Source organism: Oryx dammah, unplaced genomic scaffold (genome assembly GCF_014754425.2).
Source record: "Oryx dammah isolate SB20612 unplaced genomic scaffold, SCBI_Odam_1.1 HiC_scaffold_17, whole genome shotgun sequence".
Classification (NCBI taxonomy): domain Eukaryota; kingdom Metazoa; phylum Chordata; class Mammalia; order Artiodactyla; family Bovidae; genus Oryx; species Oryx dammah.
Genome location: NW_024070201.1, coordinates 2,876,421 through 2,890,509, shown reverse-complemented (window position 1 = coordinate 2,890,509; position 14,089 = coordinate 2,876,421). Strand labels below are relative to the sequence as shown.

The 14,089-nt window shown below is 37.5% G+C and overlaps 1 protein-coding gene across 2 annotated transcripts; it reads right to left on the bottom strand.

Moving 5' to 3' along the window:
• Window positions 1–36: 36 nt before the first annotated feature.
• On the bottom strand, window positions 37–13,131 carry LOC120876143 (caspase-1-like). Of its 2 annotated transcripts, XM_040257832.1 has the most exons (10): window positions 12,939–13,131; window positions 12,073–12,339; window positions 9,682–9,741; window positions 6,968–7,083; window positions 6,156–6,329; window positions 5,458–5,692; window positions 4,889–5,032; window positions 1,144–1,253; window positions 563–662; window positions 37–136 (listed from the first exon to the last, which is right to left on the bottom strand). In XM_040257832.1, exons 1-9 carry the CDS (start codon window positions 12,943–12,945, stop codon window positions 564–566), a joined length of 1,212 nt encoding a protein of 403 aa, XP_040113766.1. In that variant the 5' UTR covers window positions 12,946–13,131; the 3' UTR covers window positions 37–136; window position 563. The 2 variants fall into 2 exon arrangements, with proteins under 2 accessions (XP_040113766.1, XP_040113767.1); XM_040257833.1 differs by lacking the exon at window positions 9,682–9,741 and having other exon boundaries at window positions 12,939–13,130.
• Window positions 13,132–14,089: the final 958 nt, after the last annotated feature.

Genomic DNA, 14,089 nt, shown 5'->3' with positions numbered 1-14,089 from the left:
TACCTTCTCAGAGTGGTAAAAAGGAAACTGATGACCTTTCATTTCTATTTCAAATTTATTGAAATGTTTAAAGAAATGTCTGTTTTCTGCCAACAGAATTCCAAAACAGTTATAGAATGACACAACTCCTGGCTTCCTATGGAAAAGGAAGAGAAAATAAAACAAGTGTTAGAAAAGAATTCTGCTAAAATAAATACAAGTAATAAAATGACTCCATCAAGTGGTTACACACACTCTTAAGAATGAAGAGCCCGTGTTATGTCTCAATATTGCCCTGCTGAGGCAAAGGGGAGGAATGTCTAAAACTGACCTTTCATCATCTTCTGGCCAAATCTCAATCTATATAAACTAACCATGAGAAATGTCCATCTACCTCTGCAGAACCTTGAGGGAAGTGCAGTGTGCCCTGTACTAACCAGCAGACAGGCTTTTGTTAACCTTCCATTATTCCCTGTTTATTATACTAGACCTTGAGATCTTCACTAGGAGGGTAGTTCAGCATTCGTCCCCCAATTTTGCCCCACCCCTACCACACATACATCTGTCCTTTCAACTTACTTACTTTAATATCCTGGAAAGAGGTAGAAACATCTTGTCAAAGTCACTCTTTCAGCAGTGGGCATCTGTACCTTACCATCTGGCAGCTCAAATGAAAATCGAACCTAAAAGGATAATAAGTTCTATAGATTTCCCACGACAACCACCACCCACCCCCCCCCGCCCCCCCCCCCCCCGAGTGGAAGGATTTTCACTTATGTTGGAAAAATAGTAGCAAAATAAATGATTAAAACCAAAAAATTTGCCTCTATACAAATCAGCAATATGCATGTCAAAGGATGGACTGACCATGCTTTTAAAATCTACTGAATCTAATAGTTTTGGCCACAAGTAAATTAGAGTCCACTCATTTGTCTATTCAGGAAAGAGGGATGTTAAAATAAATGATTATTTTTCTAGGGGTTGTTTTCTAGATCATAATAGCTTGAAACTGGCTTCCAGGTTGGCTGACTCACCAAAGAAAACCTCAAAACTCACTTGAAAAGAAGGACATTTTTTACAAGAAAACATATCCAGAGCTGCTTCTTAGAGGTTGCCAGTTAGAATAGATAGGGAGGTAGCATTTCAGAAGTATCTAGCACCTACCTTTCGGAAAATTTCCTCCAGGTCACAGGACCAGGCATATTCTTGAAAATTTTTGATGAGTTTAATAATAAAAAGAGAGCCCAATATGGGATGTCTCCAGGAAACATTATCTATGAAGAAAACACATTTCAAATTTTGTGCAAGCTCTCTCACTTGGCTCTAGAAACGGAGTCCTAGGATTTCTGTTCCAGCTAAAGCAGACTGTTGAGTTTACGCTATTTCTTACAGACTGTATGCCATCTTTAAGTGACCCCATTCAACATTCACTGTGTATATTTTCACTGATACTTGACAGTTTTTAAAGCCATATGAAGAATTCTGTATATGGTACAGATGTTATGCAGCACAATCTTTGAGGTTCAAAGAACCACAAATATAGTAGAGAAGGAGAAAAAGGCAGGATAGAATGGAAGGGAGTGACTGGGCCTTGAGGAACAAATACCAGAGTGTGGATCCCAAGAGTGCCACTGACAGACTTTTAAGTTAATTATACACTCTGAAATGCAGGCCTTGACTGTAATAGGTAGGGTAATAATTTCCACCCCCAACATACATTTGCATATTAGATGTAATATGCATTACAAGGATCTGGAAGAATATACAAATGTAGTACCCAGTTTATACAATGAATTCATATTAATAAAATTTCTTTAAATTTATATTCCTTGTGATTTAATTAAAATCAAATAATATTGGTCATAAAGCATTTCGACAAATAAATTACTAATTAAATATGAAAATAATACCGACAGAAAAGAAGTCCATGCCTAGAAAAGATTTAAGTGGGAAAAGTCATAAGACAAAACTCTCATAGAAAAGGTATATTAAAAAAGAATAGTTATACAAAATGGACTTAGAAGTTATAAAGCCATTTTTAAATTATGCAAAGGAACATATAGGAAAATTATCAAAACATTTTAGCCAATAGAAATGGTAATAAAATGCATAATAGTAATAGATTAAAATCCTATCTAAAACTACAGCCTTCTTAATGAAGATGGTTTCAATTAAAGGAATTAGGTGGGAGAGAATTGCGGGCCAGTATCTCTTCAACTTCTTAGTGAAATTAGTTAGAGAATGGCCACTTTTCTTTATAAGAGTACTACAATGTAATTGGAAATAATACCAGAGGCTATAAAGCTAGATTTACTCATAGAAACTCAAGGAAACTGAACTGGAGTTTCCACAAATCATCTGGAAAAGAGCGTGAGGAAACTGAAAGAAACGGGACAAAAATCAACAAGATAGATATCAAGAAACCAGGGGGCCCATAAAGGTTATAATACCTAGAGGTAAATCTCTGTGGAAGACTGGGATCTTTTTTTTTTTTTTTTTTACTAGCTGCATCTAGTATTAAAGTCTGTTAAATACACTCAAATTGTAAATATATGGTGGCTTCCCCTAGTGTCATTGTTTTTATTTTTGAAAAAAATTGATTTCTATATCAAAATATGGTCAACACAATGCAAAAGCATGCTGTCGCCTGAGAGATGGTACCTCATTATAAGAACAAATCTGTAAGTTAAACTATTTGTTTTTTTTTTTAATTTCTTTTTTTAAATTTATTTATTTTAATTGAGGTTAATTACTTTACAATACTGTATTGGTTTTGCCATACATCAACATGAATCCACCACAGGTATACATATATTCCCCATCCTGAACCCGCCTCCCTCCTCCCTCCCCATACCATCCCTCTGATCAGGAGCAAATCTTTAGGCTGGAAGTAATCAAGAGAATGTTAATGCCCAAGAAATTCCAAACTATAGTGGATGACTTTTATTTAAACCTGGATATGGAAAGTAACTCAAGGTAAAAGCTTTAATTTAAGCTACAACATAAAACATCTTTAATAATGGCAATAATTTAAAGTGTGCTTTACTCTATGTCATGCTTACTTAACATTCCATATTTATTACTAAAATGTTTTCAGACTTATGACAATGATATTTGCATTCACATATATTAGTGAGGAATTCAAAGAAAGTCCAGATAAGCTAAATAACTGGAACTAATTTACAGAGTACTAAGTGACAGAGTCAGAATATAATTGGCAGTACTCATAATCCAAAAACGTCTCAAAGCCAGGCTTCAGCAATATGTGAACCGTGAACTTCCAGATGTTCAAGCTGGTTTTAGAAAAGGCAGAGGAACCAGAGATCAAATTGTCAACATCCGCTGGATCATGGAAAAAGGAAGAGAGTTTCAGAAAAACATCTATTTCTGCTTTATTGACTATGCCAAAGCCTTTGACTGTGTGGATCACAATAAATTGTGGAAAATTTTGAAATAGATGGGCATACCAGACCACCTAACCTGCCTCTTGAGACACCTGTATGCAGGTCAGGAAACAACAGTCAGAATTAGACATGGAACAACAGACTGGTTCCATATAGGAAAAGAAGTACGTCAAGGCTGTATATTGTCACCCTGCTTATTTAAATTCTATGCAGTGTACATCATGAGAAACGCTGGACTGGAAGAAGCCCAAGCTGGAATCAAGATTGCTGGGAGAAATATCAATAGCCTCAGATATGCAGATGACACCACCCTCATGGCAGAACGTGAAGAGGAACTAAAAAGCCTCCTGATGAAAGTGAAAGAGGAGAGCGAAAATGTTGGCTTAAAGCTCAACATTCAGAAAACGAAGATCATGATATCTGATCCCATCACTTCATGGGAAATAGATGGGGAAACAGTGGAAACAGTGTCAGACTTTGTTTTGGGAGGTTCCAAAATCACTGGAGATGCTGATTGCAGCCATGAAATTAAAAGATGCTTACTCCTTGGAAGGAAAGTTATGACCAACCTGGATAGCATATTCAAAAGCAGAGACATTACTTTGCCAACAAACGTCCGTCTAGTCAAGGCTATGGTTTTTCCAGTAGTCATGTATGGATATGAGAGTTGGACTGTAAAGAAAGCTGAGCACTGAAGAATTCATGCTTTTGAACTGTGGTGTTGGAGAAGACTGTTGAAAATCCCTTGGACTGCAAGGAGATCCAACCAGCCCATTCTAAAGGAAATCAGTCTTTGGTGTTCATTGGAAGGACTGATGCTAAAGCTGAAACTGCAATACTTTGGCCACCTCATGACTCAGTGATGCTGGGAGGGGTTGGGGGCAGGAGGAGAAGGGGATGACAGAGGATGAGATGGCTGGATGGCATCACTGACTCGATGGAAGTGAGTTTGAGTGAACTCCGGGAGTTTTTGATGGACAGGGAGGCCTGGCGTGCTGTGATTCATGGGGTCGCAAAGAGTTGGACACGACTGAGTGACTGAACTGAACTGAACTGATAATCCAAAATCTAAGTTTAGAATCATTCAGTTTTTTTTTTTTTTTTTCTGTTTCATAAACTCCACACTTCTGGTTAAAATACCTTTACCATAGGGACTCAGTATACTTTGTTTGCTTTTCTGCCTCTCCCCTTTTATAAATATTCTTCTATAAATACAGGTGTAAGCAAATTGAAATGTTAAGTGATGTCAACATGTGGACATATCTATTTATTCCTCACAGTACAAAAATCATTTTGCACCACGGGAGTTTCCTAAAATAAATGTATATTTATTTAGTCTCCATGGATAAGGAGAATTGAAGGTGTAACTGAGAGGGAGACTTGAATTAGTCTTCAAAAGTCTCATGAAAATTTTAACACAGACATCCATTCCCTAATGTATTGGTGTGAGTTTCTGCATTGGTAATGCTCATAATTGGTGTCTTTCTTACACAGATACTCATTACCTGGTGTCGAAGAGCAGAAAGCAATAAAATCCTTCTCTATGTGGGCTTTCTTAATGGCATCAGACTCAAAATCTTCTGGGACCACTAAGGAACAGTTTCCAGAAGCTGCTACTGAATCGTTTACCCATACCACCCCTTGCTTCTCTGAAAAAGACAAGATTTGGTTTCTTGTTACTGCCAATAGCCAAGAAAACTTTCTCCACTAAACATCTGTTCAATCATTTACTAATTTGTCAATAACTTTAATTCAGATACAGATGCACATATATATCTCAAAACCTATCTTAACAACTCTTGTCTCTCCTAACCCTCAAATTAATTTTAGCAACATCAAAGTCTTAAGATTAAAAGTGATATTTCAGTGGAAAAAGGAACAAAAATCTACCAACCAGTCATATAATTCACAGAAGCTTTTGTAATGTTAAATAATATCTACTTTCACCAAACAGAACTGTAGCTTTTCTTTGACACTAAAGAGTCGACTCAAAGGAATGGAAAAATATTGGACATACACAGATAATGAGATCAATACTTCAGGGCCCTGTGTTCTGACAGACATCAGCACTCACCACCACGGCAGGCCTGGATAATGATCACCTTGGGTTTGTTGTCTAAAGCTGGGCAGTTCCTGGTGTTCAAAATTTGAAAGATGTCATCAACTTTTAATATGTCTTGGACTTCTTCAGAGTATTTCTTCCCACAAATGCCAGCCCGAATTCCATGAGACATGAGTACCAGAAAAGTACTATCAGAGGTCCGGTGCTCTGAGCGAGCAGCAAATGCCTTCAGTTCTAAAATCATTTCCTGGAAGAGACATATTAATACCACTGCTGTTGAACTATGTGATTGGTTATTGTGGCAGCTTGGAATCCAACAAAGAGACACTTCTGAATGATATGCAAATCGATGGAATACAAAAGGAACATTTAATTTTCAATTCATGGAAAGGTGAAAAAAGACTTATGGGGAAAAAAAAAAAAAGACTTATGGGGTGTAATTAAGGGATTTCTAGTGCAGAGTAAGGGACGTTACTTATTTATTTTTGTGGCCATAGACATATAATTGAATTAATGGAACATTTTCCAAGTAAAGGTTTCACTAGACTCTTGCTAAAAGATTCTAGGATAGAAGCATGAAATACCCTACAAGAAAAAATTTGGCTTTTAGGCTCTCAAGAGATTAAGTTTCTGGTGCTACAACCAATTTTTCTAACATTCTTTAGGAGTAAAGGCCATGATCATTGTTTCTACATTATGACAAAATTTACCGAAGCAGTGAGATTTTCTTTCACATCCACCTTATATCCCAGACCTTCTAGTAGCACCTTCATATTTCTGGTATCAACATCAGCTCCATCTCTTTTGGGAAGATCTTCAAACTCTGTGTTGCAGATAATAAGGGCAAGACGTGTGCGGTTCGACCTTTCCATTATTGGGTAAATCTGTAAAAAACACAAGTTGAACAAATAGCCTTGTTCTCTCTAATTAAATATTCATCTTGAGGATTTAAGACAGCTTCTCTCCCCTTAGTTCTCTACAGAAACCCAATCTCTTGAACCATAGGTAAAAATAAAGAGGGGAGAATGAGTCCTACCATAGGAGTGGAATGAAATTTGCAAATGCCCAGATGGCAGCTGAGCATTTGATTTTAATTACTTTTGAGAGGTAGGACTGAGGGAAATGAGCAGAATTAGAGCTATAATGACTCAATTTTAAAACTGATTCCTTGACTTACTGCTTAAGACACATTATTTCACAACTATTGCCTCAGTGTTATGATCTTTAAAATGGGCTATTTTGAGTGTTCAAGGTGTTATTATATGCAATATCCTCAGAACAGTCCAAGCCTCATATTAAGTAGCTGTTTTGTTTTTACTATTACAACTATTTTCTCAAGGGATCAGATTAAACTTGAAAATCTCTAAATAAACTGGGGAAATAGGAATTCTTTATGTAAGGGAAGAAGCAGGATGGTTTTCCAGAACCTCTCAAAGAAATTAGCTCTAAGAAAGAACCACTGCAGTTTAGAATTTTCTCCAGTGTGTCTTTCACCCAGATCCTCATGTTCTAAGCATAGCACCTCTCCTGATTTTTCTTTCCATATTCTTTGGGCAGTTTCTGGGGGGCAAAGCTTGAGTTTCCATCCTGGTCCTGAAGATGCAAGCTTAACTGGGTTATCCTGCATTGCCTGAGGAGCTGCAAGAGACAAGAAACATTATGAATAATGGCATTCCTGAGTATCCCATTTGGTGCACCTCCCAGAATCACCTGTGCATGAAGCCATGGAGGAGAGAATTAATCTTTAAGAAGATATCCTGGGTTACTCCTTGCACCATTGAAAGCAACTCTGCTACAGGAATATATTTCAAGTCGGAGATTTCCATGGTGTGATACAGGCATCACATCCCTTCATCACTTAGAATTAGCATTTTACAAATGCTTTTAATTAAAAAGCAAAAGGGAGTTTTTCAAGGCCATGAATTATAAAACTCCCAGAAAACAGTATGTTAGATAAAAGAATTAAGCTATAAATATATTTCAAATAATTGAAATCTTAGATAATTGAAGTTGGCCTTAATGAATATATTTCAATGATTTGAAAATTCATGTTTATGTATCTGTTTATTTGCTTAACAGTTGAGAGAGTAGGCATTAGAGACTGCAAGGAAAGAAGGAAGGTAGGAAGGAAAAGCCTTTGTCCTATCCTTTAGGATCTCTTTACTGTGTGTGCATATAGGGAGAAAAAGAATATATTAAATACATGGACAAAAATGAATATAAAATAGAGTAATAAATCAAGGTGTACACCTAGAGGAATCCATAGCACTAAATATTGATTGTACAAATATATAAGGAAGAATTTTCACAGTGGCTTATGTGAGAAAAAACTTGGGAGTTTATTTGATCACAAATTCAACATCATCCAATAATTTACACGTTTTCTAAATAAATTAATGTAATCTTTGCTTCAAAATAGAAATAAGTTTTATTGATGTTGGGGGGATATTTTAGAAACTAAACTGTTCAAACAAGAAAATTATATTCAATTTTGACGAAGAACTGATAGAAACTGTAGTATATTCAGTTAGGTAAACCAACGTAGCATGAAGTGTGTTGACTCTGGAGAAAGTAAGAGATAATTAAAATGGATATAGTTGGGAAAAAGCTATGGAAATCATTATCATGTGGAAAAACTATTGCATTTCTTAAAAAAGGATTCTGAAGAACAATAGAAAAAATAGATAAATATTTGGACTATATTAGAGCTAATTTTTCCTATAGCATTTGTTTATATAATGAGTGCCCCAGATCCTTGTCATCTGGGACCAAGGTATTCCTTGTGCTACCTTCAGTGCTATGTTGAATGAAAAGTTTTGTGTTTAAATTTTGTGGCTGAGACTGGCTAAATCTTCAACAAAACAATTCATTCTTTTTTCTGAAAACACAGCTAATCTATATAGCTAACAAGTCCAGTGATTAGGTACGGCCATATAACTAAGTTCTAGATAATAGGATGAAAGCTGATATACTGTGTTATTCATCCAGGCCAAGCCTAACAAAATCTCTAACAAATGATTCTACATATTCCTTCCAATGCCATTAATTTGATTGTTATTACCACAATCATTTTGGCATTGTATGCTGCAGATATCAGAGCCATAGCATGAAAGAGACCTAGATATCTCAGTTACTACCTGAAGGAAAGCTGAATCTGAAGAAAAATTGCCCATTTTAGAAATTCCTTGAATTAGAACAAAAGTTTCTATCATATCTAGCTATTATAAATATTTATCTCTAATATTCTATATCATGTCAACTGATAGAGATATGTGTAGTGTCATTTCCATCCCCAAATTTTTGGCTGGCTTTATTTTGATGGTGGAGTTTCTTAAATGCCTATCCACTCACTCTTCATATATTCAAGTAGTTTTAAGAAAAGAAGAAATCTTGCTTGTTTTATTCATTACTTTCTAAATAGTCCATAAAACAGGGTCTGTAGCACCATTGGCACATACAAATATTTTCTAATGACATAGTAAATAGTAGTGATTCTGCCCAAATTATTCAGTGAAATAGTCTTAACAAATATTAGTTGCATATATATTACAGGTTTACAGGTGAAATTCTATTAGAGGTGATCTATAAGCAAACATCGGAGAAGGCAGTGGCAGCCCACTCCAGTACTCTTGCCTGGAGAGTCCCATGGACGGAGGAGCCTGGTGGGCTGCAGTCCATGGGGTCGCTAAGAGTCGGATACGACTGAGTGGCTTCACTTTCACTTTTCACTTTCATGCATTGGAGAAGGAAATGGCAACCCACTCGTGTTCTTGCCTGGAGAATCCCAGGGATGGCGGAGCCTGGTGGGCTGCCGCCTATGGGGTCGCACAGAGTCGGACACGACTGAAGCGACTTAGCAGCAGTGGTACCATTAATCAAGACAGAGGAAAGTGGAGGAGAGCCAAGGTCAGGGAGGCATGGCAAGCTATCTCAGTTCACATGATTGAAACTGTCTGCAGGAGATGAATGCACATGTTCAGTGGATGCTTGAATAGCAAAATGTGGCACTCAAATGGTTACTCAGGATTCGAGATACAGACTCGGAACTGTTAACATGATAGTGAAGCTGTAGAAACAGCTCCTGCTAAAGCAGAATAGATTAAGAAGATAAAAATGTATAGAATATATCTGTAAATAAACCCATCGTCCTCTCACCCTGATTCATCCCATTAATCTGTAGTTAATGTCAAGGAAGGTGGCATTCAAAGAATGCTATTTCATTGAGAATACCATTACCTGGAAAAGGACAGACCACTGCTTGGGATTCTTGTCTAAGATAATTTTCAGACTGTGAACCTGAGGAAAGACAAAGGACATTAAAATAGTTACAATCTCTAAAGATTCTTACCCCAGTGTATTGGACACTCATTGCTAAAGATACCTTCCACAGGTTTAAATCCTGTGCAAGATGTGACTCACCTGGAGCCATACTCATTACTGGGAAACAAAAACTTCCACACATGAATGACTGGACTTACTAACTTAAGTAGTGGTAGAACAAAAGTGTCCGGAAGTGACTTTTTTGATTATACTTTCTATGATGAAAATAAAATTAAAACAGCATCAGCTATAGAATCACATATATCTTAAGGCGGCTCCTGAGGTAATCAGTACCCCTAACAAATGTGTGTTCAAAGTGAAGTTGTCTAATTCAGAGTTGACCTGGACTTTGGAGAAAACTAATGCTAAAAGACATCTGTGTTTGGATACTTAGCCATGCCAAGATTTATCACAACAAAATGAGAATGAAATTGAGGCCTATCCCCAATCAGTGTTAAGTGAATTTCCTAAGTCATATAACAAGAAGATGGTAGAGCCAAAATTTGAATACAAAAATGTCTTGACTATCAATACTGGCCTCTTAATCACTAAGCTACTCTCTAGCCCACAAAGGGTTTTATACAATTATGCAAATGACTGGAGCTCTGACCACAACCTGTAATCTGCACTTGCCTTATGCAATCAAATCTATTAATATGTTCTCTGAGGTTGCTAGACATTATGATTGTCAATTTCAAGCACAAGAATTGAAATTAACTTTATTTATGGTTTTATAAATATCTCAATGTAGCACAACCCACCTGAGAAACATTCTAGAAACTTAAGTATCAGCATGAACCAATACTACTCCAAGTCATAGTACCTACTAAAGAAAAGATTCCCATAGACAAATTATGTGCAATGTTTCTGCTGTGAATAGAGGAGAGCCTTGGGACATCCCACAATGCTTCAAGTCCAAGACATAGGCTACAATTTGTCCCATCCTTCCCATTTAGACTGCTGGACTAAATTAACCATCAATAAATTCAAGAACATTTTCTGGATGAGGGCTTGTTATTGCAGTATTTTATATGTCAAGAAATGTTTTTAGGAATGTCCTCTTAGAGCAAATTTAAATATTATATCCAATTCTCATACACTTGGGTCCTGAAGCAACTGGCAAATAGATGAGGAGGAAGCAAAGCCATTACAACCTTGACTGAGCAGGTATCATCTAACATTTGGAGAAACAGATTCCAGGAATTAGTTATCACAATGAGTTGCACAAGTGCTTCTAGGGTTCAAGGACTGTGAGTTAAAAGAAATATGATAAGGAAGAAGAAGTTTTGAACCCTTATTTTTATTGATTGTCTTTAATTCTTGGAAGTGGGAGTTAATCTAAAAAAATATATCAAAAAAATTCAACAACAACAACAACAACAACAAACATTTGCTGTCACTGAGAGGTGCCCAGGACTCCTCTCAGTTCCTGAGGGACAAATGATGTCTTGTTTTCAAATAATATCTACTTTCCTTGATTTATTTTAGAAGCACAAAAGTGAAAGTTGCTCAGTCATGTCCAACTCCTTGCAACACCATGGACTATATCATGGGTAGATTTTCCCTTCTCCAGGGACTCTGAGCAGCACAAAAGAAGCCGGTAACTAGAAGTCCATCAGAGCTACAGTCTTTTTCGTGTGGAGAAGCTAGGGAACCATAGAAGGGGCAGCTCAGATGGCTGAGCCTGGACTGAGTCTTCAGGAGAGAGAAAGAGAGGTGATGGGCCTCCCAGAATGGTGCACAATAGAGTGCACAATCCTACTCGAAAGAAAATGCAAGGGGTCAATGGAAAGCAAGAATCCACTTAAAATATCTACTTTTCTATAAGCAATTAATTTATTCTCTGAGTGTTCCATTCTCCCTGAAACATATTTTAGTTCTCCTGGAGAGCAAAATTTTGGAGAGACATTATGCAAAGCATTTGGTTACAGAGTTTAAACCTGTCAAATGACAATGCATAAGTTTCTAGGGACCTTTAGACTATAACTAACTTACTAGATAAATCAGTAAAGTACCTTGCAAGGATGACTGAAGAATACCGTATGAAACTTTCCAAGAGTGTTATCATGAACTTCAACAAATGAGCTACAACATACTCAGGATAGGAAATAAGCTTTAATCAAAAGAGAGACACTAAAGCCAAAAAACAGGACCAAAGAAGAAAAGAGACAAGGGACGTGCAATATGATCACTGAAATACCTGAAGTCAGAGTGGTCTGCAAGCTAATATGACCAATGAAGAAGTCAGATATTATGCCTAACGACACAGGTCTTACATGAACTTCAGTCTGAGTCACAGACCCTTACCTGAAGTGAACCCCAGTATTCCTGCCAGGTGGGAGTCTTCTTCACAAATATGGCTGATGCAGATTTGGCATGCCCGAGGTCCTTTACAAATAACAATGTCTATCAAAACTCGGGCTTTATCCATAGTTGTAATATTTTCATCTCTTATTTTTTCCATCTCTCCCTGGTTCAGCACTCTTTTTTCTAATAGCTCATCCAGCAAGCCATTTATTGTACCCTTGCTCACTGAGTGAACAAACAGCTTCCTCTTTTCTTTCAGAACCTTGTCTGTTGGAAACAAAAGAATGCCTCAAGTCATAAAAACAACCTCACTTTCCTTTTATCTCAGCAACTCAGAATAGCCTCTTTCAGATTTAATCAATAAAATGTGCCTTCCCACACAGTGTGGTAATCCTGAGGACACTCACCTCATTCTTCCCTCAGTATCATCCATGTGCTGACAGAGTGGCCCAAAGACTGAGATTTACTATCCCCAAGATAGTACCTGAAAACCCTATGTTAACATGCTTCATGTTAATTCAAATGTGCATAATAAAATAATGAAACAGTGATTTTCCATTTCCTTTGGGGAGAGCTGCTGGAATCCATTCTGTGTGAATTCTGCACCCTCTGTCAGAATTCAGTTAAGATTGCAAAATGACAGCCAGAGAGCAGCCAGTGAAGTTTGGTTCCTTTCTGTCTCTTACCGTTCCACACCTCTTTCCTTCTCTTTGCCCCTACCCGTCCCTCTCTTTGTACAAACACTCCCTCTTTGCACATTCACAGAACTTAATTATGGCTTCTGTAAAAGCCAGCCCCTTCCAAAATTATTCTTTCAAGAAACTGTTTTCAGTAAAAAACAAAAACAAACAAAAAAAAAAACTCACCGGCCATGGCTTTCCCTTCTTAGCCTTGGTGTGTGTTATGAAACTGAAAGCTTGTTCCATCTTCCTTTTCAACAGGGTGTGTACATATTGCGAAATACCCATGGTGCATGTATATACATATATGCATTTTTTTATTCTAAAGAGATTATCAGATAACTCCAACTTAGATCACAACAGGGATTGTATCCCTGGGAAATTTCCTTCACCACAACTTGAATTAGGTCAGGGTAGGTGGGACACTACTGAGCGACTTCACTTTCACTTTGCACTTTCATGCACTGGAGAAGGAAATGGCAACCCACTCCAGTGTTCTTGCATGGAGAATCCCAGGGACGGCAGAGCCTGGTTGGCTGCCGTCCATGGGGTCGCACAGAGTCGGACACGACTGAAGCAACTTAGCAGCAGCAGCAGCAGCAGCAGCAGGCAGGAAATGAGGCTTACAGAATAAGAATATAATGAAGAAGTATATATACAATTAAACTCACACAATAATTAAGTGTAATCTGCAAAGCTAACTCATCCTTTGGTATCGTCATTCATTCAGGCTGCTGTAACAAAAAGTCACAGACTGGATATCATATAAACAAGAGAAATGTATTTCTCCCACTTCCAAAGGCTAGAAGTAAAAGATCAGGGTGCCAGCATGGTTGGATTATGGTGAAGTTCCTTATTTGGGTTACAGACTGCCAACGTCTCACCATGTCCTCACATGGCAGAAAGGACAAAGTGTCTCTCTCTGATCTCTGACATGAGGGCACTGGTCTTTCCATGAAGGTTCTGCCCTTATGATCAATTCAGCATCTAAAGATCCCACCTCCTAAAGCCATCAGCTTGGGCATTAGGGTTTTGAACACGGGAATTTTGCACATTCATTATATAGTCTTTGGAGAAGTTGAACTACTATGACCCATTCCCCCCCACTCCATGGCTCTGGATTGACAGCTATGTGTCCCTGGTAGCTTTTAGGAAGGAAGCTTCCTAAACATTCTAATGAAAGAATTTTCTACATGTTCTGCTTTTAGGAAGGAAATATTTTTCACTGGAATCAAATGTAACACTCTTCCTTTTTAAGAGCCTCTGTCTTGAGGAACACTGTAGAGATACAAGCACAAGCTCTGCACTCAGAATCTGAGACTTAGCATTTTAACTCT

Bases quoted from the DNA above. Each gene is read 5' to 3' on its own strand.
- LOC120876143 (XM_040257832.1), bottom strand. The intron at 5,693-6,155 runs GTAAATTTTGTC...TGTCTCTTCCAG, and splicing joins AAGAAAATCTCACTGCTTCG to GAAATGATTTTAGAACTGAA. The intron at 5,033-5,457 runs GTGAGTGCTGAT...TGTCTTTTTCAG, and splicing joins TATCCAGGCCTGCCGTGGTG to AGAAGCAAGGGGTGGTATGG.